The sequence below is a fragment of the Camellia sinensis genome, chromosome 10, assembly GCF_055761805.1.
Source record: "Camellia sinensis isolate YWXY chromosome 10, ASM5576180v1, whole genome shotgun sequence".
NCBI classification, from domain to species: Eukaryota; Viridiplantae; Streptophyta; class Magnoliopsida; order Ericales; family Theaceae; genus Camellia; species Camellia sinensis.
In genome coordinates, this window is record NC_138970.1 from 87,328,539 (window position 1) to 87,353,933 (window position 25,395).

The 25,395-nt window shown below is 38.5% G+C and overlaps 1 protein-coding gene and 1 long non-coding RNA gene across 4 annotated transcripts in view; both read right to left on the reverse strand.

Moving 5' to 3' along the window:
• The window catches only part of LOC114323257 (1,4-alpha-glucan-branching enzyme 2-2, chloroplastic/amyloplastic), a 66,230-nt gene that overhangs the window by 17,718 nt on the left and 23,117 nt on the right, over positions 1-25,395 (reverse strand). For all 3 annotated transcript variants that reach the window (XR_003651063.2, XM_028270805.2, XM_028270806.2), the window contains exons 7-16: positions 23,651-23,731; positions 22,233-22,349; positions 19,721-19,804; positions 12,808-12,929; positions 12,512-12,631; positions 11,671-11,800; positions 11,458-11,568; positions 9,186-9,314; positions 1,942-2,045; positions 235-379 (exon numbers count right to left, since the gene is read on the reverse strand). Coding sequence is in view for 2 of the 3 variants with exons in the window: in XM_028270805.2 (XP_028126606.2) it covers positions 235-379; positions 1,942-2,045; positions 9,186-9,314; positions 11,458-11,568; positions 11,671-11,800; positions 12,512-12,631; positions 12,808-12,929; positions 19,721-19,804; positions 22,233-22,349; positions 23,651-23,731 (1,143 nt within the window). In the remaining variant the exon portion in view is untranslated. The remainder of the gene's footprint in view (positions 1-234; positions 380-1,941; positions 2,046-9,185; positions 9,315-11,457; positions 11,569-11,670; positions 11,801-12,511; positions 12,632-12,807; positions 12,930-19,720; positions 19,805-22,232; positions 22,350-23,650; positions 23,732-25,395) is intronic.
• Positions 14,048-18,150, reverse strand: LOC145801197 (uncharacterized). Its single transcript, XR_014342286.1, has 2 exons — positions 18,085-18,150; positions 14,048-14,214 (listed from the first exon to the last, which is right to left on the reverse strand). It is a non-coding gene; the product is annotated as an uncharacterized LOC145801197 (long non-coding RNA).

Genomic DNA, 25,395 nt, shown 5'->3' on the forward strand with positions numbered 1-25,395 from the left:
TTTCATATTTTAACCATAATTTACAATATAAGCATTGGTTATACAATGTATGACAGCCGTGTCATTGCCTCCAACTCATTTATTCAATTTTTGAGAAATTTAGTTAGAATACATTCCAACCTTGAACTAAATTATTGCTTTCTGAGCAGCCTATTACAGGCTATTTTTATAGTTCATATCATGTGTGTCCTTCATAGTATGTGATAAGCACATACTGAAAAGAAGTTATATAACCTTGTCCATCAACCAAAATGCAATGGTCTTGTCACCAACAAGAGCTTGATCATGACTTTCAGCATAAGCAACACACTTTTCTGACCACCTTCTATTAATAAGTGTGTGAACAATATCACGCACTCTCCAATCCTCATCTCTCTTCCTGTTCAAATTAAAATAAATAAATAAATAAGAGACAAGTAAATATAATTTATAAGTCAAACACAATGGAATCACATTAAGGATGAATATCAATGCTAGCTCAGGCTGAACAATAAAGTGCCATATTTTGAACATTGTAAAATTTGTATCATTTCATAAATTCAGTTACAAGTCATCAAAATAACATGCATTAGGAAAAACCTACAGCCAAATCCCATGGGTGTTGTGATAAAATTTATAGAGGCTGGATACAGAAAAACATGCTGACTTGTCACTTTCTAGTCAAATAGCACTTTTGCATTCCATGTTAAAGGACATCTTCTACTCTTATTGGCATGCAGGGCACACCAATATATATTCATCACTGCATATTTAAGTAATGTCACTGTGTTAAACAAATCTCACATTGTACATATACTTTCGTACCAGTCTCCTAATTGCAAGTTTTCCATCTTTTAACAAGCTCTAACAATTCGTGATTTGATTTTGGCATTTCACTCTCCCATGGCATCATGAACTTTGTTCTGTAAATATAAAAACTCTTCTCATTGTGTTCCACTTATGTTTCTTGGGTTCGATGAATACAATTTTGTTCGTTACAAAAAACTGAGAGAGAGAGAGAGGGGGGGGGGGGGAGAGTTGTGCTTATTAGTAACAAAATTGTGGAAGCAATGGATTTTAAGATCAGTTCTTGAATCAGTAATTGTCCGTCAATAGGTCCAATACATGTATTGATAAAATAAAAATATCTATGATGTCAATTAGCACCTAGGAAGCATGAACACCTCTCCAGAGATCACTTTACTGGCGTTTGACAAGTATCCCTCTTTTTTCCCTTTTTTTTTAATCAAGCACGCTAGGAACATGCTAGGGACACACAATGGACATGCTAGACACATTGAGCATGGTTATTAGAGTCCCAATTTGGATCTTATCATGAACATCCCATGGGAGAGCTGTGTGATATCATGAAGATTCAATGTTATTTTTTATGGGAAATGTGGTCTACTCTACTTTGAGAGAAGGAAATAAAAGGGAATTTAAAGAGCTGAATTTTCCACGTGTCATGCTTCTTGGCTGTAAACTCCTGAACTTACAAGTCATAGATCTTTCTTCCTTCCTGATTAAAAGTGCACACTTACTATTAGAAGTAGAGGGAGAGAACAAATAAGCACTTTAGGAAGATGCATGCCTCATACAGTACTATAACCTGGCAACTTTATGCTAGCAATATGCATAGAACAAAAAGAATTCATGATGGGCTTTCAAAAAATCTTTCCAATTTTACTTCAGTTAGAACCTTTCTAGTAATTTCAGTTCACACTTAGATACACCCTAGTTTATTTGTAAGGGATCATATATATCTTATTGCTTACTAGCTTTGCTATTTTCAACTTTTGGTTCTTGTTTGCAAAATAAGACTTTTAGATATACAGAAAGGATCACATTCTTCAACTTCTAAAATTATGCCCACAAATCATTTGTCAATATTAAGTGGAGATAAAACCATAAAACAACCCATCTTTCAAGGTTTAAGCATTTGGAGTTTCAAAAGCAACATACTTGAGAAGCTCTATCCATTTATCTGCTATGGCCATATGCAGGCGATAGTCAAAACCAATGCCACCGTCTTGAACAGGAATACCAAATGTTGGCATTCCACTAACCTGTAAAGCAATAAACATGTCTTAATAAAGAAAATGGTCAATACAAGCACAGCTCTTTTATCCTATAAATAGTGGTTGGCACTATCTTAATAAAATGACCAACAAAGTCAGTACGAAGTTGGTAATGATTGTTAATGTAAATTGTAAATTGTGTAAATTACCACACCACCAACTCCACCTACCATCTCCACTACCACCCACTACCTCCACTACCATCCACTACCACCACTCACCTACCTCACCTACTCCCAAATCCTCTCCTATATAATAGCTTGTAATATACAAAATAAAAAACAACAATCTTGTAATACACACATTAATACACATCAATAATTAATACATCTTTATTTCAACATGGTATCAGAGCTAGGTTAACAACCTAGTCATTCTGCTTCACCGGCGGGCGGCAGCCTCACCTTGGCCGCCCGCCGGACCCCTACACATACCTTCACTCCGCTGCCTCAAACACACACATCTGAAACAAGCATTGTTTCTTTCTTTCTTTTTTGGTTTCTCTTCCCCACATGAGAGAAGGAGGGAGATTTAGTTACAGTACAAGTAATGGAGAGTCCATACTACGCGCCACCCCGGATGGACGGATCTCGACCGTCCTTAGGGTTCTCCGCCGATACGGATCTCGAGGCAGATAACGGTGATGGATCACCCTCCAAACCTACAACTGCTTGCAATCGTTCAAAGCAAGACCGGAACCAAAGCTTGCCGGTGTTGATGCCCGGAGATCGGCTGCCAAAGTTCATAGCGCTGCCGTGTCCTTGCGAGCCTCCACGGGCAGGAAAGATCGTCCTAGAGCTGCAGACGCCATCGCCGCCGCAGCCGCAAAGCCCCACACTCCCTCCGGCAATCCCTGCTGGGACGCAATCCGCCGTGCCAGATCCGAATCCTCCTCGGGCCAAATCTCCCTCCCGGACCTCCGGTTCATCCACCGCCTCGGCTCCGGTGACATCGGCTCGGTCTACTTCGCTGCGCTCAAGTGCGGCGCCATCAACGGCGCAGCAGTGTTCACAGGTGATGGACAAACCCAACTCTCTCTCTCTCCATCTCCATGGCTTCTACTCTCATTATTACAATGGCAAAGCCCTTTACTTCTCACAGCACCAACCTACCCTTGCTCTCTAACCAGAGACTGCTAGGTGGGCGTAGAAATTCCCTGAGAGTCAGTGCGATTGCAAAGAAATTTGAACCCACAAAGGTTATACCGCAAGCTGATAGAGCTCCGACGTAAGTGCTTATGAGGTGGATTTGGGAACAGATGGAAGGCACTGCTTTTGTAAAGCTGCTGATCTCTCTCACTCTCTCTGCACCTCTGTCTCTCTCCACTCAAAGCCACCCTCATACAATAAAATAACAACATATCAACACACTACAGCAGCCGAGGGACAAGGTTCACACACACACACACACACACAACACCCACGTTCTTTCCCACTTTTCTTTTCTTTTAATATATATATATATTTTTTATTATAATATCTTTCCACCAATGTCTTCCACCATCCTCTAAAATAATATTTCTTCACACCCTCCCACTTTGACCCATTCTTTGTATTATTATTATTATTATTATATATATATCTTTCCAAAAAAAAAAAAAAAACCAAACACAATTTACCAATTTGCACAACAAACCATATTTTATTCCTCTCTGGGATCAACCCCGATCACAATTTTACACCAAAAAAAAAAAAAAAAACAAACAAACCACACACAACAACCATACTCACAGCGGGATTTTTTCTTCTCTACTCTACTGCAGGTCTCTTCTTCTTGCTTTTCTCTTGGGTGTCCCTTCCCGGCGCTGCCTCCATACTTCCCACTCCACTGGGCATGATCACTACTCCCTGCTCCTCCACTGCAGCATATGGCGGCCCTCCAAATCGGAACATCACGGTGGCCTTCCGCTTCAGCTCCTTGTTTTCCGTCCTTAGCACACTTATCTCTGCTCGCGCATCCTTATACATGCGTTGGAGCAGAGCCAGTTGGGCGTTTAATTGCTGCACCTCATTTGTCCTACTCTGCAGCCGGTGCGACAAGTTTGTGACCGCCGTCATGGACTCCACACATGCCTTCAAAGTATACTGATTCGCCTCCACATCCGTTTGCACTGCCATTTTTTGCTCCACCGACTGCATCGGAAAGTTCAACGGAGCAAACCTAGTGATGTTTGGTTGAGGTTCACGGGACACCGCACCCGTTATCTCTCTTGTTGACTCGTTGAGGTCGGGAAAGAGAGTCAGCAGACCACGGGACGACGAAGCCATCTCTCGCAACAAAGTGTTACAGAGTATTTTTCTCAGCAAAAACGAAGATTTTTTTCAGAGGTTTCTCTCAGTTTTTCTGTCTCAGTTTCTGCCTCCTCCGCTTCGGTTTATAAAGACAATGACACAGAGGCAGACACGCGCATCATGCGCCGCTCGGCGCTCGCCGACAACTTGGCACGCCTTTTGATGGCTCGTCTTTTGATGCAGTTGGCACGCCTTTTGATGATTCGGGCACGCCTTTTGATGACACGCCTTTTGAGGGTGCAGGCACACCTTTTGAGGGCACGCCTTTTGAGGGCTCGATATCTATCTACATGTATATTTTTTGGGCAGCCTATCTACACACTCATACAGTGTATTCTACCCCGGTCAGCTTTATCAATCCCTTTGTTTCAACCTCAAATAGGTTTCTATCTTCACACCTATTTGAGTTTGAGGGGGGGTTATACACAGTATCATGTATAAGTCGCTCAAGGCGCACTCCCTAAGTCACCCCCTTGGTGCACCACCACAATCTTCTACAATGGTCTGACACGACCACACAGTGTCTTCTACAAGCGGTCCGACATGACCCCGTAAACTGTCTGCTACATCGGTCCGACATGACCCCATAAACTGTCTTCTACACCGGTCCGACATGACCCCGTAAACTGTCCTGCTACATCGGTCCGACATGACCCCGTAAACTGTCTTCTACAACGGTCCGACATGACCCCATAAACTGTCCCGACATTGATTCCGGTCAGCTTCTACAACGGTCCGACATGACCCCATAAACTGTCCCGACATTGATTCCGGTCAGCTTCTACATCAGTCCGACATGACCCCGTAAACTGTCTGCTACAACGGTCCGACACGACCATACCGTGTCTTCTACAACGGTCTGACACGACCATACCGTGTCTCCTATCCTGCTTTATTTTATTTATCAGTTTATTTTTCTGTTTTGTTACTCTCTTCAAACTCAAGTTGGTTAGTTCCTATCCTCCTTGAGTTTGAGGGGGGCTGTTAATGTAAATTGTAAATTGTGTAAATTACCACACCACCAACTCCACCTACCATCTCCACTACCACCCACTACCTCCACTACCATCCACTACCACCACTCACCTACCTCACCTACTCCCAAATCCTCTCCTATATAATAGCTTGTAATATACAAAATAAAAAACAACAATCTTGTAATACACACATTAATACACATCAATAATTAATACATCTTTATTTCAACATGATGTATTCATAATGACTCCATCTATTCCAAACATCAATGAGATCTGCAAAACTCATGCTAGTTTAAATATTTCAAAACAGACATACCATCATAGGTCTCATTAACAAAATCTAATTTCCAGCCCATGTTAGCCAATATGTATGCTATTCATGTGCTATTCATATATAGGGTGATGGGAGATGAAAGGATGAAAAAGAGGAATCTGTTTCATTCGAATGAGCTCCGATTTCCGGTAGTGCATGTTAAAAGTGAACATTTAGGTCATTTATTTTTGGATAAGGGTGTCAACTGTAAAGGCTTACACAGGCATTTCCAGATAGAATTCAACATTTAGGTCATTTATTTTTGGATAAGGGTGTCAACTGTAAAGGCTTACACAGGCATTTCCAGATAGAATTCAACTCCTTGCTTCTCTCTAGTTCCTGCATAATGACTGGGTAGTTGTTAGTTCCCCCACTCTGAAGCCTAGAAAAGATTTCCATGGCATGGACTGAACCACAAACTTATCAGGTTTTGTCTTGGTAAGCAAGATCAATAAGGTAATGGAGCTATTTTCCTAGATGATGCAGAAATATAACTTTCATATTTTCCAATTCAGTATGATGATTTTTCTGTTTTGCAAAAGAGGGATTTTTGGAAAAGTTTCATCCTTTGATCTCCAGACTCCAGCAAATGTTTGATTTAGTATGATGAAAGGTTGTGGTTTTTTGAATAAGATCTGTCTCCTTTGGCTCCTGGCACAATAGTCATCTTAGGAAAAATAATGGAATTATCGTATTCACTTTCCTTAGAAACATAGATTATGTGGATTGAAAGTTGGCCAACACCAGCACAGATTTATTGACCAAGGTTGGTCTCTTGGGATTGTTCCAATAATGCTCACTTTAAACACACTTACCCTCAGTAGGAGGCATTATGAGGATCCGACAACTATGAATTTCTATTCCTACGAGGAGGATGATTTTTGCAGCTAATTTCCAAGCATAAGGAGATTCTTATTTTGCAGAAGTGGGTTATAATTTGGATGCATATGTAACCTCTCCCTCTCCCCATATCCTATTACGATTTTTCAGGGCTGCCTAAAACTCTTCTTTAAACAGAACCTTCTTGTGGTCACTCAGAATACTCCTCATTATTTATTTATTTATTATTATGTCTCAAAATCTTCTCAAAAAGGAGTAGGATCACTTTTTGTGGTCGCACAGAATACTTCTACTTACGTCTCGAACACACTTACCCTTTGTACTTAATGCTCCAGTCTAAAGAGCTCCATAACGTCATTGAACATCTCCAAGAACATCGAGAGGTAATATATTGATAAAAGATTAACAAAAGCCTGAACATTTTCCTTCACATGTATGTAAAAATTTAGATCAAATGGGAATAGCCTTTAGAGATCTACAATTGTTGTGAATTGTGGGATAAATAACAAGGCTAGCTACTAAAGGGGCTTCACAATCTCATAGTCATTGTTTGCAAAAGCTTCTATTTTTACATGTCAGCATCCTCATGAGCCTCCCTAGACACCCAAAGAAACTAAGCACCCAAAGATTGTCGGAAGACAAACCAAACCAAACCAAACCTTAAGTCCAATCAAATAGGATCGGCTACATGAATCCTTCTTCTCTACGCGGCCCTATCAAAGGTCATTTCGTTAGTCAAATTAAGTAGATCCATATCTCTATTTACAATGCTAACCAACGTTAATCTAGGCCTACCCCGTCCCCTAACACTTCCATCTACCGTTACAGCATCGCATCTCTTCACAACTGCCTCTGTTGGTCTCCGTTGAATATGACCAAACCATCTCAATCGATTCTCTCTCAATTTATCTTCTATCGGTGATACTCCTATCCATTCCCGAATACACTCATTTCTAATTCTGTCTTGTCTAGTCTTGCCACAAATCCACCTTAGCATTCTCATCTCAGCCACATTCATCTTATCTACATGTTGTTTCTTGATTGCCCAACACTCCGTCCCATACAACATCCCTGGTCTAATAGTCGTTCTATAAAACTTACCTTTAAGTCTAGTGGGTATTCGTTTATCGCATAGTACCCCAGACGCACTTCTCCACTTACACCATCCCGCCTTAATCCTATGGGCTACATCCGCATCAATCTCCCCTGCTGTTGTGATAATCGACCCTAAATAAGTTACGTACCCGAACTCTGTGTATTAGCAAATGAAGAGTCTCCCTCCACAAGGAAGTGATGATGACCACAGTAATGTGTTTCCCGCTTCACCAGCAACCATCCCTTCTTGGACGTCCGTCTTTCTCATCTTCGTTTGCAGAAACGATCTTTCTGCACTCCATCACCTTTACCGAGATTACATTCTTCAGATTATATCAGTAGCAACCCAAACCTAGCTACTTCACCAATTTCTTTAATCTCTATTTCAAGAACTTCAGTGCAAGTATTTTCATTGATCGTCAGTTTGTTATCACTAGTATGAAACCTAGCCGGTTCCATATCCAAAATCTAATCAAAAACTGCCAAGCGCTTTCTATTTTTGGAACAGAGACTCAAATGAAATACCATCATCGACACATTCAATTCACTTCCTGAAAACTCACTCGATCCAACACCAAGATCACAAGAGCAATCAGCACCCAAAGCAGCACCACCATCAATCAGTTGTGTTAGTTCCACTACCTAAACCCTGGATCATCCAAATCCCCAGTCAAAGCAGCCACTTTGTCACTATTCGCACAATCATCAATTGACAACCATTGTCTTGCTAGGTTTGCAGGTAGCCGTGACCAACAGTTCCATTGCAGACAGTCTGCTCTTGGGAGCACGTCAGCAAAGAGTCCTAGGGAGGTGCAATCATTGGAGCCGAATAATTACAATAGACCCTACAAAGACATCCAGACACCTCCCTAGGACTGGAGGTCATTGGAGGGTCTATTGTAATTATTCGGCTCCAATGATTGCACCTGCCTAGGACTCTTTGTTGACGTGCTCCCAAGAGCAGACTGTCTGCCATGGAACTGTTGGTCACGGCTACCTGCAAACCAACGATGTCAATGGTAGCAAGACAATGGTTATCAATTGATGCATGCTTTTCTTTTAAAATTTTCAATTAGTTGCATTTGATAACCAGAACAGAACTAACCAATTAGTGTACCCTTTTCTATAGTGGTGTATATGTGGAAGCCATATGGGCCAATGAGTGTTGAACAACTGTCAGACTGTCTGTAGCATTCTTTATTTTACAAATAAACCATAATCTTTTGTTGGTTTATATTTTACAATTCAACTTACAAAAATAAGGAAAAATGACAACAGCCATCTTGGTTATTTTTTCTAAAACAAGATTTTTGACACCTTTCCTCTGTAGTTGTCATTCTTCCTAAATACCCGCCATCCAATAACTAGGTAACGAAAACTAGCACTGCTTTTTGTGTCATGAAATTTGGGAATTAGAGGATAAGCATCTTGGGCACACACACATACCGAAATTGCAAGACAAACGCACAAAAAACAGGTAAAAAAGGCTATGCAGCTAAGCAATAAGATGTAAAAAAGTAAAACATGTGAGCCAGCTACTCATTCAACCTAAACTATGTATAGAATAAAGAATGCACATAATAATTAGTAAAAGGAAAAGCTTACATACATCTTCACCAATAGTAATAGCTTCAGGAAAGAGCCCATGAATAAGATCATTAACCAGCATCAGATAAACCACAGCATCTACATCAGTAGCATATCCAAAATACTCATTGTAGTTTCCTGTAAATGCTACCTAATAGTAATTAACAAAAAAGAACAGTCAAAAAAATTTCGAATTAAAAAAAAAAAATCATGTAAGCTTATTGCCAAATAAAATATATATTCACCTAAAACCAGTGTTTCTAAAATCTGTTATCGTAAGCATACATATAATAAAACCGATCTCTTTTAAATATATATCAGCATAAAAATATATCATCCCAAATTAGGTTGCCAATCACACACCCCAGTTATCATTGATGAGATGCTCAATTTCTTCAGCTTTGTTCTATCTTGCAATTAGAATATAGTTTAAACCCTTATCCACCAAATGATACACATGGTAAGCAAGATAAAACCTGATGCATAAGGTTTAACTACAGTCTTGAGCCCGTTTGGTGGGCATAATGTTTGTGAAACAAGTCCAGTGCTTCGTTTGGGGACTAAAGTATTTTAGCCAAAAAGTCACTATAAGTTGTCACATCACTCTCTACTTTTCTATACATCTTTTCATAAAAAGGCAAAAAATTACTAAAATAGCTTGTTCCCAAACTCATTTACAAACAACGGGTTGATAATAATGACACACAAGGTAGACAAAAATTTGCAAAAACCATCTACTTAGACCTCGTTTGAGAACAGGTTATTTCAGTAATTTTTTGGTTTTTTAGCTAAAATGTGAGGTAAAAAAAATTTAGTATGTTTGGAATGAATTTTTAATTTTTTACAAAAAGACGTGCAAAAAGTAAAAAGGAAAGGGAATCTTACTTTTTTTATAGAATTTATTGACTTTTTGACTATTTTAATGCCTTTTTGACTTTTAGACAAAGGTGATGTTCCCAATTAAATTTCTTCAATAAACATTTAAAGTAAAATATCGACAACTAATGAGTAGAAATTGAAATGAAAGAGGAAACAGTACATACCATGAACCTGTTTAGTAAGGGTTGAGAAAAATTAAGTATGCACTATAGGAAAACATAAGATTTATATGAAATGGTTGGCCAAATGACAAAGGGAAAAGGTATTAAAAGTAAAGGAGGTAAGGTTGGATAGCAAGCAAGCCAACAAAAATAAGGAAAGGATAACGATTAATTAAGGCAAAGGTAGAAAACAAGTGAAAAGGAGAGAATTTCCTTGAGAATTTAAATACATGCCTTCAACAATAATACATGAGGACATATAGTAAAGACGATTGAACCACAGAAGAGAGAGAGAGAGAGAGAGAGAGAGAGAGAGAGAGAGTTAGCGGAAACTTGCCCTAATCTTGAAACCTATATCAAAATAACCCCTTCTAAATTTTGTACTCGAGATTTTGTGGAGAAAAATGATACAACCCTTAAGTAGAACACACTTAAGTGAGGGTATAACGCCAAGCACAATACACTTGACAGAAAATACAACTGTCCACCACCTCCATGAATAATTATCTACCTTAAATCTTTAAATCACCCTGAACCACAGCGGATTCCATTTTTCATTCCAGTTGCTGATGTGAAGACTGCCTTGTATCATAAGGCAAAACAACTAATAGCAGTAACACCCCCCCCCCCCCCCCCCCAACACACAGACACACACACACACACACACATAATAATAATTAAAAAGCTAAATAGAAATACAGAATAAACTAAAATAAAATGGATAAGACTACAAAATTGAAACCTAAGCTACACCAAAAACTCAAAAACAAGATGCTTTTCAAGTTCAGTCATCCCCAGTTAAAAGTCACCAGAAAAAATGATTTACAACTAAAGATGTCTTCCACAATGAAAAATGAAGGGATCCAAGAAAAGGCAATTATGATCTGTAAAGAACCATAACAACAGAACGTGGCCCAATTATAAATTCCAAAAAATGAAGATAAATTTGAATTCACTTCTTTTCAGAAAGAGGAATGAGGGAGGGGAGGGGAGGGGAGCAAGCAGGTGACTATAGGACATTAGCTGGCTTAAAGCATATTCAGCCAACATTTAAGACCATTTCTAATATTATACAAGACTATGCTTCGCACTGCACACTTGAGTTGAGTACTAGAAATTAGCTACACTTTCGTTTACACATTTCTTTCAGGTCATTGCTTTTCCAATCATGATGATGAACTTCGCATATATAACCATGCTATACTACTCCCAACAAGAAGTGCACACAGGTGTCCCATAGCATTTTAATTGTACCTGCAATCCATGGTGAGTATACATCATTGAAGTAACACCATCAAATCTGAACCCATCAAACTTAAATTCCTCCAGCCACCATCTTGCATTTGAAAGAAGAAACCTCATTACCTAAAATAACAAGTGTAAATTAATGTTTATGCCTAGAGAAATGAAGAGAAAGAAAAGGTGAACTTCATTGTATTGAACTATAACTTTGAAATTAGCACATACTTCCCAGTGGCCATAATTAAAAAGACGAGAGTCCCACATCCAGTGATAACCCCGTGATCCAGAGTGGAAGTAGTGGCTATCAGTTCCATCAAACATGTTCAGTCCATCCAACGTATTACTTGATGCATGGCTGAATTCATAAAGTATTTCCAGTCAGATACAGAGCACAAAAGAATTAATAGATTAACAGGAAAATTATATAATGATTAAAATAAGACCGCAATATGATCAAGACGTGATTCATTTCTCATGAAAATGAATTGAAGTGCCCAAAAACAGTACACTCTCTTTGGTTGTAGAGATTGAATTTGCATGTCCACCTCTTGTCCATCCCTCCCTACCACAAATAACTAGCCAATGCTTGGACAAAATATTACATGCAATATATCACTGCAGAAACCCTAATAAATTATGGAATGTGATGATTCTGTTTTATGCTGATATAGACCCTCCTCTAAAAGCTATAGATAACAGCCCTCCTTCTCTGTAAGTACTAGTAAATATAAACAAAAAAGTGGTGAAGTGTGCATAACCTGTAATCACACAAGTGAACACAGTTTTTTCTCCCATTAGATTCACACTCATTATTTAATGGTTTAACCCCATTACTGATGAAACTAATCCTCCATAAGCACCAAAAGACAGTAGTTGAATTTATAAATAAAATGAAAATTCTTTTCATTCTGTCGTCAGTGAATCTATCACAAAAACAGAACATCAAAGTTATTCTACCACAAAAATAAAAACATTTTACAGCACGAGGACACAAGTCAGGCAACTAGTTGTAAACCTCCAACCTTTAAAATAACAAATAGGATGTATCCCAAAAGTTAATTATTACCTGTGCACAATATCCATGAGAACCACCAGACCTAGCTCATGAGCTCTATCTATCAAAGATTTGAGATCGTCAGGAGTTCCACAACGGCTGCTTGGTGCAAAGAAATTAGTGACATGGTACCTGAGGCATAGAAATGAAATATGCCTTTTCATGTTAAAAGTAAAGAAAACAAGAGTAACCAATTTATATGTACCAAATATGGAAGAATGCAGCCCAACCATATCAGGAAAAGTAAAAGAAAATTACATAAAGTTTCAACAAACATAAACATATATTATATACCAAACACAAATTACCCAAAGCTAGCATAATATGAATGCTCTTGAATGGCCATGATCTGAACAGCATTATAACCAAGCTTTTTGATGCGAGGGAGAACATCATCTCTAAAGTTGGCATATGAATTTAAAATTGGTTCCTGCATCTCAAAGTCAAGATCAGAACAGGAAACCTTTTATATCACCTGAAAGATTGAAGGGAAGTATGAAAACATCTTGCAGAAAATTTTCCCAAAATAAGTTGATCCACACCAAACTAAACCTTGTGTCCAATCAGATGAGATCAGCTGCATGAATCCTTTTTTTGCCATCTTGCTCTGTTAAGGTCTATAAGGTTGATATGCTCATCTAAATTAAATAAATCCTTATCAAATTTTACTATCACATCTCATGTAAGTTTAGGTCTTCCCCTCCCCTTAACGTTTCCATTTATTATGATCATATTGCATATGCAGGACTTCCTTGTACATAAGCAAACCATCATCAATTTAAACTACTTCAAATAAAAGAAAATATGACAGTAATTATATTGGGGAGAATCTATGAAAGATGATATCTTCTATATAGTTAAGTTTTAAACAATACTTCTTAGAGGAAAAAAAGTTGGGAAGGAGTATTCATAGAGGTGCAAATAGATTTCAAGTAATTAACATATTGGCATTTTGAATAATCAAATCATAAATGGGAAATTAGTATACAAGAATCCTTGAGCATAAGGGTAAAATTTAAAGTTGTGGGAATTATCTCTACTAGACCGTGTTGCAAGAGTGAATAATATATTGCAAGAACTTATGAAGTAGTACGTCTAAAATCTCAGAGTGACGAGCAGGCTTTAATAAAGTTTACATGAACCATGTTTTAAGGAAATTTTATTTTTCATTCTTCAATTTAGTACGTCTGATCTCTTTTAGTAGTGGTGGCTTATAAGTTTCACGACATATGTTCTTTAGGGCCTTGTATACATCTGGTGGATTAGAGGATTTGGCCCTTGTTTAAGGTCCAATTTAACTTATGTACTCACGAATAAATAAATAAATAAATAAATACAAATTCTCAATATAATACAAAGGACGTTTAGTAATAAAAGAATTTTCTCAATAAAGAATTTCCCTTGCAATATAGTACATAAATGATATATATAAATAAGACAATAATAGGAATATTAAACATCCTTTTGTTAAATTATGAATTCCTACAAGTTTCAAACAGCCGAGAGCTAATATCAGGCCAAGTCACTTCATCTTTCACAGGTTCTCAATTAATTGAAAGATCAAGGTTATTACTCAAGGGGCAAGAATCCCCATGCAATTCATGAAGTACATAGTGTTCAAGGGTAAATGAGATCAAACAAGCTATGCACAATGCTAGCACAAGGCATAAGTTCCTGAAAATCAATGAATTCTGATCTCTTTCAGCATAAACTACCTAAAAGAAAAAATTTACAAAATATTCACTGAACAAAATAGAAATCAAGAAGACATCGACTGTCTCATACAGAATAAAGAATTTCCCTCGCAATATAGTACACAAATAATATATATACACATAAGAGGATAATGGGAATATTAAACGTCCTTTTGTTGAATTATGAATTCCTACAAGTTTCAAACAGCCGAGAGTTAATATCAGGCCGAGTCACTTCATCTTTCACAGGTTCTCAATTAATTGAAAGATCAAGGTTATTACTCAAGGGGCAAGAATCCCCATGCAATTCATTAAGTACATAGTGTTCAAGGGTAAATGAGATCAAACAATGTTAAAATTAATGTATTATTTATTGATATAATTGAATGTTACAATGATTCCTATATATAGAAGAGTAGGTGGTAGTAGGTGGTAGATGGAGTAGATAAAGTGGAGGTGGTAGTGGTGTAGTGGGTTAGGTTTAGTGGGTGAAGTAGGTGATAGGTTTTAACAGCCCCCCGCAAACTCAAGGGGGATAGGAACTAACCAACTTGAGTTTGGAGAGAGTAACAAAACAAGAAAATAATCTGAAAAATAAAAAATGGATAGGAGACACTGTATGGTCGTGTCAGACCGTTGTAGAAGACTGTATGGTTATGGCAGACCGATGTAGAAGACACTGGCTCGTGTTGGACCGATGTAGAAGACAGTTTATGGGGTCATGTCGGACCGTTGTAGCAGACAATGTTGTGATAGTTGTTATGACAGTTTACGGAGTCTTGCTGGACCCTTGTAGAAACTAACCGGAATCAATGTCGGGACAGTTTACAGAGTCTTGTCGGACCCATAAAGGAGCTAACCGGAATCAATGTCGGGACAGTTTACAGAGTCTTGTCGGACCCATGAAGGAGCTAACCGGAATCAATGTCGGGACAGTTTACAGAGTCTTGTCGGACCCTTAAAAAGTCGCACCCTCAAAAGGTGTGCCCAATCTTTCAAAAGGCGTGCCATCAAAAGACGTGCCCAATCCATAAAAAGGCGTGCCATCAAAAGGCGTGCTTATCAAAAGGAGCGCCCATGTTGTCGGCGAGCGCCGAGAGGCGCATGATGCGCGTGTCTGCCTCTTCGTCAGGGTCTTTATAAACTGAGGCGGAGGCTGTGCTTGAGGCAGAAGCGAAGACAAAAAAACCTTGTGAAAAAACTTCTGAAAAACTCTTCATTTTCTGAGAGAGATATTCGTTTTCTGAGAGACTGTCTCTAAGAGCTGCAAATCTTCAAACACTCTGTTGCCCAGAAAATGGCCTCTTCGTCCCGTAGTCTGCTCACTCTCTTTCCAGACCTCAACGAGTCAACAAGAGAGATAACTGGTGCGGTGGCCCGTGAACCTCAACCAAACACCTCTGATTTTGCTCCGTTGAACTTTCCGATGCGGTCTGTGGAGCAAAAAATGGCGGTGCAAACTGATATTGAGGCCAATCAGTATACTTTGAAGTCATGTGTTGAAACCATGACTGCGGTCACAAACTTGTCGCACCGGCTGCAGAGTAGGACAAATGAGGTGCAGCAGTTAAACGCCCAACTGGCTCTACTCCAGCGTATATATAAGGATGCACGAGCAGAGATAAGTGTGGTAAAGGCGGAAAATAAGGAGCTGAAGCGGAAGGCCACCGTTATGTTCCGATTTGGAGGGCCACCATATGCTGTAGTGGAGGAGCAGGGAGGAGGCAACTTGCTTGGTGGTCTAGGAAGCACGGAGGCTGGGCAGTCACGGGACACCCAAGAGAAAAGCAAGAAGAAGAAACCGGCAGTAGAGTAGAGAAGGGAAAGAAAAATCCCGCCTATGGATGTGGTTGGTTGGTTTTTTTTTTTTTTTTTTTTTTTTTCGGTGATGGTGGAACATGGTGATCGGGGTGAGCCCCGACATGAATAAAATGAGTTTGGTGTGCAGTTCTTCTTCTTCTTCTTTTTTGTTTGTTTGTTTTTTTTTTTTTTTTTTTGTGTGAAAATAAAAGAAAATAAATTTGAAGAGAAGTATGTGAATGAGAAAGTAATAAAAAATAAAAATAAAAAAAGAAAGGTGAGAGCCAAATTTGTAAAAGAAACAAAATAAATAAATAAATAATGGTGACAGTGTTGTGTTTGGGTAAGATAGTACAATAAAAAAAGATAGATATATAGATAGAAAATAAAGAAATTTGGGTATGTAAAAAAGATTAAAAATGGTTTGAAGAAAATAAATAAAAATAATTGAATTTGAAATCAAACGGAAGAGAGAGAAAAGACAAGCCCATGTGATAAAGTGGAGAGAGAGAGAGAGTGTGGTGCATTGTAAAGGAAGATTCAAGTTTGATTTTCCCGTTGATTTGGAGTGTATGGGAGGTTTTTAATACCGTGGGCCGGTTTTGGCTATCAAAATATAATATATTATATAAATATTATGTTAACTAAATATTATGTTAACTATTATATAATATAATATATTATATTTGTTTGTGGAAGTGTGCAACAGCTGGGCACTTTCCTAATGAGTTTGAGTGGGATGGTAGATGCCTTCCCAATAGTATCACGTGGGAATGTTTATTTATTTATTTATTTATTTTGGTTTGGTTTGCTAAAACCAGATATAGCCCGCACATGAGCCAAAGACGTGGAATCAAAACCTTGTAAGTTGGATACACCTGTCACCAGCCACAATAGCTCTGCAGAGGAGCTAGTTCCTAAGCTTGTCGGCATGAAGGCCTCTCCCTTGATGGAAATCACCTTGGAAACAGAAAGAGCTTTGTCAGCAAGGTTGCAGCTCAAAAGCACCACTCCTGAGAGGCCTTGAAGGTCACAGCGTCTGTAGGAGGTGGAGCTGAGTTGCGCAGAGAGAGCCGAGAGGGAGATACTCGACTTTCCATGGCTATCGACGTGCGAGGAAGCGGTTAGATCGACTAACAGGGCGGCGAGGACTCCGATTAGAGTGACGAGGCCGGAGAAGGGGAAGTCCTTCCAGGGGTGTTGAGACGCCACCTGGCAGTTGGCGAGGGCGTCGAAGGCGTCTGGGAGGACGTGGACGAGCGATGTAGAGAGAATCACTCCGGCCGCGAAGCACTTGATTATGAGGATCGCCTTGTCGTAGACCGACTTGCCGTGGAACAGCCGAGCTAGCATTACCGGCGATGATATGCCGATTACGCTTGTGAAGAAGATCACGAAGATCGAGATGAGTTTAAGGTTCGACGCGGCGTGGCTGTTTCGGCAGGAAAGGGCTCGAGTCGTGTCGGTGGCGCACACAGCCATGGCTCTCTCTCTCACTCTCCCCTTTGTCAACACTAGGAACAATCAAGGACAGCACTGGTCCACTCTGCAAGCAGTAATCACAGTCCACACGGCACCAGGACCACCATTCTTCAAACTCTGTTTCTGGTCTCAACTCAATTCATCATCGGAGAGAGAGAGAGATTTGAATTGGTTGAGATCCGGCGAAGAACAACAAGAAAGGGAACTTGAAGGTAAGTGTAGAGATTTTTAGCAGACTAGGTTGAGGTCCGGCGGGCGGTCAAGGCGAGTTTGCCGCCCGCCGGTGAAGCGAAAAATACTAGTTCTTAACTTTGCTCTGATACCATGTTAAAATTAATGTATTATTTATTGATATAATTGAATGTTACAATGATTCCTATATATAGAAGAGTAGGTGGTAGTAGGTGGTAGATGGAGTAGATAAAGTGGAGGTGGTAGTGGTGTAGTGGGTTAGGTTTAGTGGAGTAGGTGAGGTGGTAGTGGTGTAGTGGGTTAGGTTTAGTGGGTGAAGTAGGTGATAGGTTTTAACAAACAAGCTATGCACAATGCTAGTGCAAGGCATAAGTTCCTGAAAATCAATCAATTCTGATCTCTTTCAGCATAAACTACCTAAAAGAAAAAAAATTACAAAATATTCACTTAACAAAATAGAAATCAAGAAGACATCAACTGTCTCATACAGAAAAGAACAGATGTCATAAAAAAAAAAAAGAAAAAAAAAAAAACTACATAAGTAGTTGCAGTAGCAGTTACACTTCCATACAGACACATGTGGGGTCCCCAAATACCAAAACTGAGACATGGAACATACTCATATATGTGATTTGTTGTGAATCAACCATATCAAACATATATATGGATATCTTGAAATTTCCATGCACACAAAAGAATTATTAAGAAAAAAAAATTAATAACACAAACAGGTTAGCTAAACTATACAGCATACCAGACTTGTTTTACTTGTCACCAAGGAAGCACGGGTGCGGGTGCGGGTGCGGGTGCGGGTGCGGGTACGGTACAAGTACGCCGTTTCGGCAAAACTCAAAAAAAGTATGATACGGGTACGGCTGTGGTACGCCGATATATATATATATATATTTTATATAATTATGGTTAAAGGATCCAACCTACAAATTAAAATTAAATATCAAAACTAAAAAGAGAACTACTCATTTTCCTATAATTTAAAACCATTAAGCGTTAAAAATAATATTTGTAAAATCTCTCACTTTGACATGTTATGCACTGTAAATTTGTTACCATACTTTATTTTTAAAATCCTTTTTTTTGCTCATCAATTTGCTATTTTTATAGGGTGAGACCAAAAAAATAACAGGAGGCCAAAGAAAGATTTAAAGTTAATTGCCAACAGTAAAGGAAAAAATATTCTCAATTGAGGTAGGTTGTCAATTGCAATTTGCATAATACATAAAATTACATCATTCCCAACCACTACTAATCAATTAATACCGTATCAATTTTTAATGTTTTGTGCATAAATTTTAAAAGTTTGTTATGATTAAAGATTTTTATAAAAAAATTCTAGGAGGATCTGAACCAAAAGCATAATGCATAGTCATACACAGAACTGCCCTTTATAGGCCTTGTTTTTTTTTTTTGGGGTTCAAATTGCCTTTTAAAACATCAAAATCATTTGCTGATATACTTATACAATTCATACAAATAGACAGGACAGCAGAGAAACATCAAAATTGATGATCTACAAGGGCACCAAAAAAAAAAAAAGGCCCCGGCGTACCCACGCCGTACCCAAATGAACCAAACGTACCGGACCCCCTTTTACCGTACCCGGTATGTGTACCCATGGCGTACCCACGCCGTACCCGAATGAACCAAACGTAACGGACCCCCTTTTGCCGTACTTGGTACACGTGCAGCCGTACCGATACGCGTATCCGCACCCGATAAATACCCGATACTCGTACGACACTATTTTTGGAGTACCCGTGCTTCATAGCTTGGCACTCAAGATTCTTCTAGACACAAGTGAGCATCAATGTTACAAAAACAAGTACAAAATACATACATTCTGAATAAATTAGTTTTGCACATATATTCTAGGCAGAAAAGTAAGAAAGTTTCATGCGTGCATTACAAATTTAAGGATAAAATGAGGTTTAGCATGTGGTGCATGGTGCTCTATTTAAGAAAGGTTAAGAAAGTACGTAAAAACTATTAAGCATTGAATTCCAATTCATTACATGAGAGAAGGGAAAATGCACACCGTACTACTCATTCCAACATGTGACTCATATATCCTTAGTGACTTTGGTTTCTTTGGCCGAGGATGTTTAAATACATACTTCTCCTATAAAGAAAATGGCAAGAGCTTCATTAGCCAAAAAAACAGAGTGGCAAATTATAAGAATCAAGTCAAAATATCAATTTTATGGACCCGAATATCTGAAAAAATGAACAAAAGCACTGTAAACATTTGAAACAGACACAAAACTCCAACTACTTTAGTTAAAGTATAATTATTCTTCTACACTTGAGAGTCAGCTTGAACTTGATTTTTCTATAATTATAAATTATTACACATTCTCGAATAATTGCAGCAATAAATCTCCAGACAATTTTGTTATGGCCTCCTTTCTATTTTTCTTCTAAACCAATCTTCCCAAGATTACATAATTCCAAATCCTGAATTTAACTAAGTGATGAAGGTAGGACAATTTTAAATACTCAAAATATAGCAGCCTTATGAATGTTTCATGGTGGAAAAAGGTTACATAAAATATGTGGAGTTAGGGTTTGTGGATGAAGAACCAAAATAGGCTTGATTTTCAAACTATCAGCTTGCTGAATTTTCTGAGAACGTGTGATTTAAAGGTCTATGCAGATTGATAGTCAAAGGGTAGATGAAGGGTTTTTTTTTTTTTTTTTTTTTTTTTGGGGGAGGGGGGGGGGGGGAGGATAAATAAACAAACTTTATTAGAATGGCATCAAGGCGATGCAAATAATACAAAAAGAAAAACTCTCAAAAAACCTAAACAATCAAATCATCCACAAAAATCTACAAAAGCTAACACATCCGGGTCAACCGAAACTGTGACCCAGCTATGCAACACAGTACAAAGCCACCTCCCCAACCACAGAACCGAATGAGACACACCTTGAAAAGTATGCATATTTTGCTCCAACCAAATCAACTACATAATACACTAGGACGTAAGCATCCATGCCTTCTGACATCTCTTCCCTACCCTACCCTACCCTACCGTACCGCTACCACAACTCCACAACACCTCCACCACCAAACCCAGTTGGACCCAAGCCAATCCAAAAGTCGCAACAATAAGCATCCAAAGCCATGACGCTATCAGACAGTGAATAAGCAAATTATACACTGTCTCCGCATCACCACAACACAAGCAACATCAGTTCACCAAAATATATCGACGCCGAATCAGATTATCAATAGTCAAAATGTGCCCCAATATCGTCGTCCACACAAAGGAAAGCTACCTTGGACAAAGTACCTGCTACCTGGGCATCCTTACGAATAAGAACCCAATAAAAGGAGGACACCAAAAAGACTCCTTTCGATCGCGAACAATCCCACACCAAGGAGTCCTCTCACGCCCACCCAAACCGCAACCCATACAAGAAGCCCAAAAGATCCACCAATGGACTCAATTCCCAATCCTATAACTCCCGACACAAACTAATATTCCAAACAACCGACTATCGCTGCCCAACCCCACAAGAAGCCACCGTCGCCTCCCAATCAACCGCAATACAAAATATTGAAGGGAACTTCACCTCTAAAGGCACCTCTCCACACCACCTATCATTCCAAAAACGTACTTTATCCCCCATCCCCACTCGAAACCAAACCCTCTACTAAAACTCCTCACTGCCTAACCAAATCCCTTTCCCCAAACCCTGCCCATGACTTTGCGCTACCACCCCTGTACACCAATCCCCGTCACCCAAGCCATATTTAGCCACCACCACCACCTTCCTCCACAGCCACTCCCTCTCTCCTACAAAACGCCACAACCACTTACCCAGAAGGGCCAAATTAAACGTAACCAAACTATGAATCCCCAAGCCCCCTTTATCCTTAGGAGAACAAATCCTCTCACAAGACACTAAATGATAATGAAACACTCCCCCCCCCCCCCCCCCCTCAAAAAAAAAAAGGGGGCTAGGAGTGATATGCGAAGGGGCTTAGAAGTAATGAAACATCGGAACAAATCCTCTCGCAAGGGGTTTAGGAGTGATATGGGCATGGTTATATATAGCTTTGAGGTTGAAAAGAGCACTTTTTGATGGGTTGTTATTCATGTAAAGAAGAGTCGATGGAAAGTGGTGTTTCACTATAAGGTCTGGAAAATTCACAAAAACACAATCTTAAATGAACTCAACTCTCTATTGCGTAGAAATGCTACGTGCATATTTATATGCTTCTAGACATTTCCTATCCCTACTCCTACAAGTAATATGATTCCAAAATTAGAAATTTGAGATTTTTTGACCAACTAAAATATTCTAGATCTAATTAAGTCTCCTTAGATAACCCAATAAAATAATTTTGACTAATAAGAAGACCCATAGATGACCCTTGCATCCCACGTCCAACAATTTACAAAATTACAAAATTTCTTTACTTGAACTAAACCTAAAAATGATTACATAAAGCCCTAGGTGTACTACATGTAAAATTCCAGATTTGTCCTTTTCTTTATTATATGCTAGTCATAACTAAATGTGCTACTGGGGAACAATACCTCTTCCGGTGGATCATAGTATATTCCATTATAAGGAATTTCTCCTGAAGCCTGTACCGAGAACTTGATCCAAGCAGGAATGGAGTCTTTAATACCAGAAGGAGTATCCATGCGGATCTACAATAACAATTAAAATAGTCATATTCAGCAGCAGAAATGCAAATACTTGTACAATATGTATGTATGTAACCTACTAAGAACTGTGTCAAGCCAAGGCAGCCCAGACTAAAACAAAGGCCCTAATTATCATATCCAAAAAGTGCTAGAAAGACCAAAAAAGAATATGAGTAAATTACAAGTAGTCCCCAACAGAGACAAAATGAAAGATATGTAATTGTACTTTAACATTGTTTTGATCAGGAAATGTGACAGCAACTTAAAGCAATCAACAGTGTCAACTAGCAAACTTGTAATATAGCAATTTGGTTAGCCAAACTTTTTGTATAGAGAAACTGCAATTGATGGGCCTTGGGCAAGACCGAGAGAATGATGGATGCTAATATTGCCCAAATCTTAAAGCTCAAAATATTCATCTGGTTCCATCGACGGCCCAAATTCTCTCTCAACCCCAAACAAAGCAAGTCAAATATAAAAGTAAGTTTATGTCTTTGTCAGCGTAAAGTTGGTGAAATGCTGGAAATAGCCGTGGATAAAAAATTTTAAATTCTTTAACCCTTGTCATGTGGAGTTTGTGCAAACAACCATACAGTAAGATCTGATACATCAAGAAAATAAAGCAATTACCTTGAGACACCAGTGAAAATCTAACTAACAAGACACTAAGGATGTTTTTGCTTTGCAGATGGAATAGTGAAGGATTTTATGTCCTAGGACATTTGATTAGGTGGGATTGAACTTCCCCAGACAAATTGTCCCGGGACATCCAATCCTGGGACTAGCTTTTACTTGATCCAGACAACTGGTGTTTGGTTGGTGCAGGATAATGGAGGGGATAAGGTGGGCCCTGTACAGTCAAAGGGGGCCAAAGGCACAGCTACAAAGGCTGCAGGGACAAGAAATGTATCTTTTTATTGGATGTGATTAACATATACATATATATATATACAAAATCTGTTTTCATGTACTTGATGGATTTCAAGAGTACACAAATTCACAAGCCATCATGAGGGTGTTCTTTGGTAGGCACAATAAGGCTTATCTTTCCATCCCACAAAGTAATAAAAAACAATCAAGAAAAAAAATAATAAAAATTCCCAAGCAGCTAAATGAACACATCCATTTGTGCTAAATAATATCATTCATCTAAATTAAAATTATACGAATATTACACTGTTCAGAAAAGAGAAACAAGCTTTTATAATTTTTGGTCATGAAGAAACTTAATGAATCATAAACATTAAATCACAATGTGATCTCAAATTCTATTATCATTTACAAGCTCATCCTGGAGATATTACCTTTACTTTTGAACCATGGGGAATTGGTGGAGAACCATCTACATTGTTCGGCAAAAAGATTTCCCAGACACCAAACTCATTCTGTTCATAAAATATCAATGATTTTAATGCTGTAATAAGTCACTGAACAACATTAAACAGAATTAATTCAGAAAATGGCATTAAAATGGTAAAGGTTTAATGTTCTGTGGATATTAGAAGGAGATCATCAAATTCAAAATAACAAATGTCCATTGACTGGCCTCCCTTTATCTGAACACCCACATAACGTGCTAATGATTTATCCAGCTGTCCATTATAATATTTTAATCATTGTAAAGGTAATGTGGACTTTCCTGTGATGCAGTACATAATTAAGAGGGGTTTGATCATTCAGTAACACTCATTGATCTCCTTCACCGAATCATTCGATTAGAGAAAGCATGATTCTGTCAAAGAAGCACCGTATAGAATCTTATCTTCTCTTGTTTCATGAACGTTTGACATCATCAGATGAAGCTCTACATGAGACGTCAGCAGTCCTTGCTCGCATGCATCATTAGTGCCATAAAGACATTCTGATTCTGGTGCAATTACATAGTAAATTGTAGATCCCAATCTTACAGTCCTTGCTTGCATGCATCATTATTGCCATAAGGACATGCTGGTGCAATTACGTAGTAAATTGTAGATCTCAATCTTATAATCTCCATAAATTTTACAGTGAAGATCTCAATAATTTCGGAGCTGATTTAAAAAATACCCAAGTTTAACAAAACTCTTCATCAGGGGGGAAAAAAAAAAAGATGGGTTAATTGAAGATTTTTCTGGAAATTTCGACACTACAAATCACACCAGGATTCATCTTCTTCACTGATTTCCTTGTGTCTAAAGTCATGGTTCAAATAAATTTCAGGAATAAAGATGGAAGGCTAATTGGAAATCAGGTTTTATATATGAAGCTTCAATGTGGTATACCAAAGTTCTGGGTCACTATTGAAATTCTGAATTTATTTATTTTTTGGATCAACAACAAAAAAAAAAGTAATTGCGTTAGAGATCATGCTTTTTTTTCTTGTGGGGGGGGGGGGGGGGGGGGTTTGGCACCCAAAAGAAAAAGGAAAGAAAGCAAGAACATTTCAAATAAAATAAGAACCAACACCCTAATACAACCCCAACAAGAAGCCACCAAGTTACCAACAAATGATTTTCAATTTTCGGCATGCTCACAAAATATGCCTTTTCATTTTCTGTCATCAACTTCCATTTGTCTCCTCCAGCTTTTCTAATCACAATGGAAGATTTGATGTCTGGATGCTTCCCCCTTAAACTCTTACCTGAAGACACAAAATATTTTTTCTTCCCACATTTCCCTTTTAAATCCTCATGCCTCTTCTTTCCACTGTAATAATTGAACATTGTTTCAAAAGATTCTTTGTGCTTCAATCGGCTGGAGCTCTACTCCCTTGATCACCATCTTCTCTAAAAATTACTGGATTTGATACTCAACTAGTCTCACCTTTTGACAGAGATAGGAGATTTTCAAAAGTATTCTTCACTCCTCTCTTCCTCCATTGAAGACCACTCTGCAATTCATGCGCTACAGAATTAGCCATAGAAACCAAAGAAGAGACTAGGCCCATTACCCCAAGTCCATAGCAATTGGGTGCCATTCAGATTGCTTTTTGTCAGTTAAGAAAAAATATTTTGTTTTCAAACACAAGACTTCAAAGAATTCTGCCCAAATGAAGGCCCATAGAGACCCG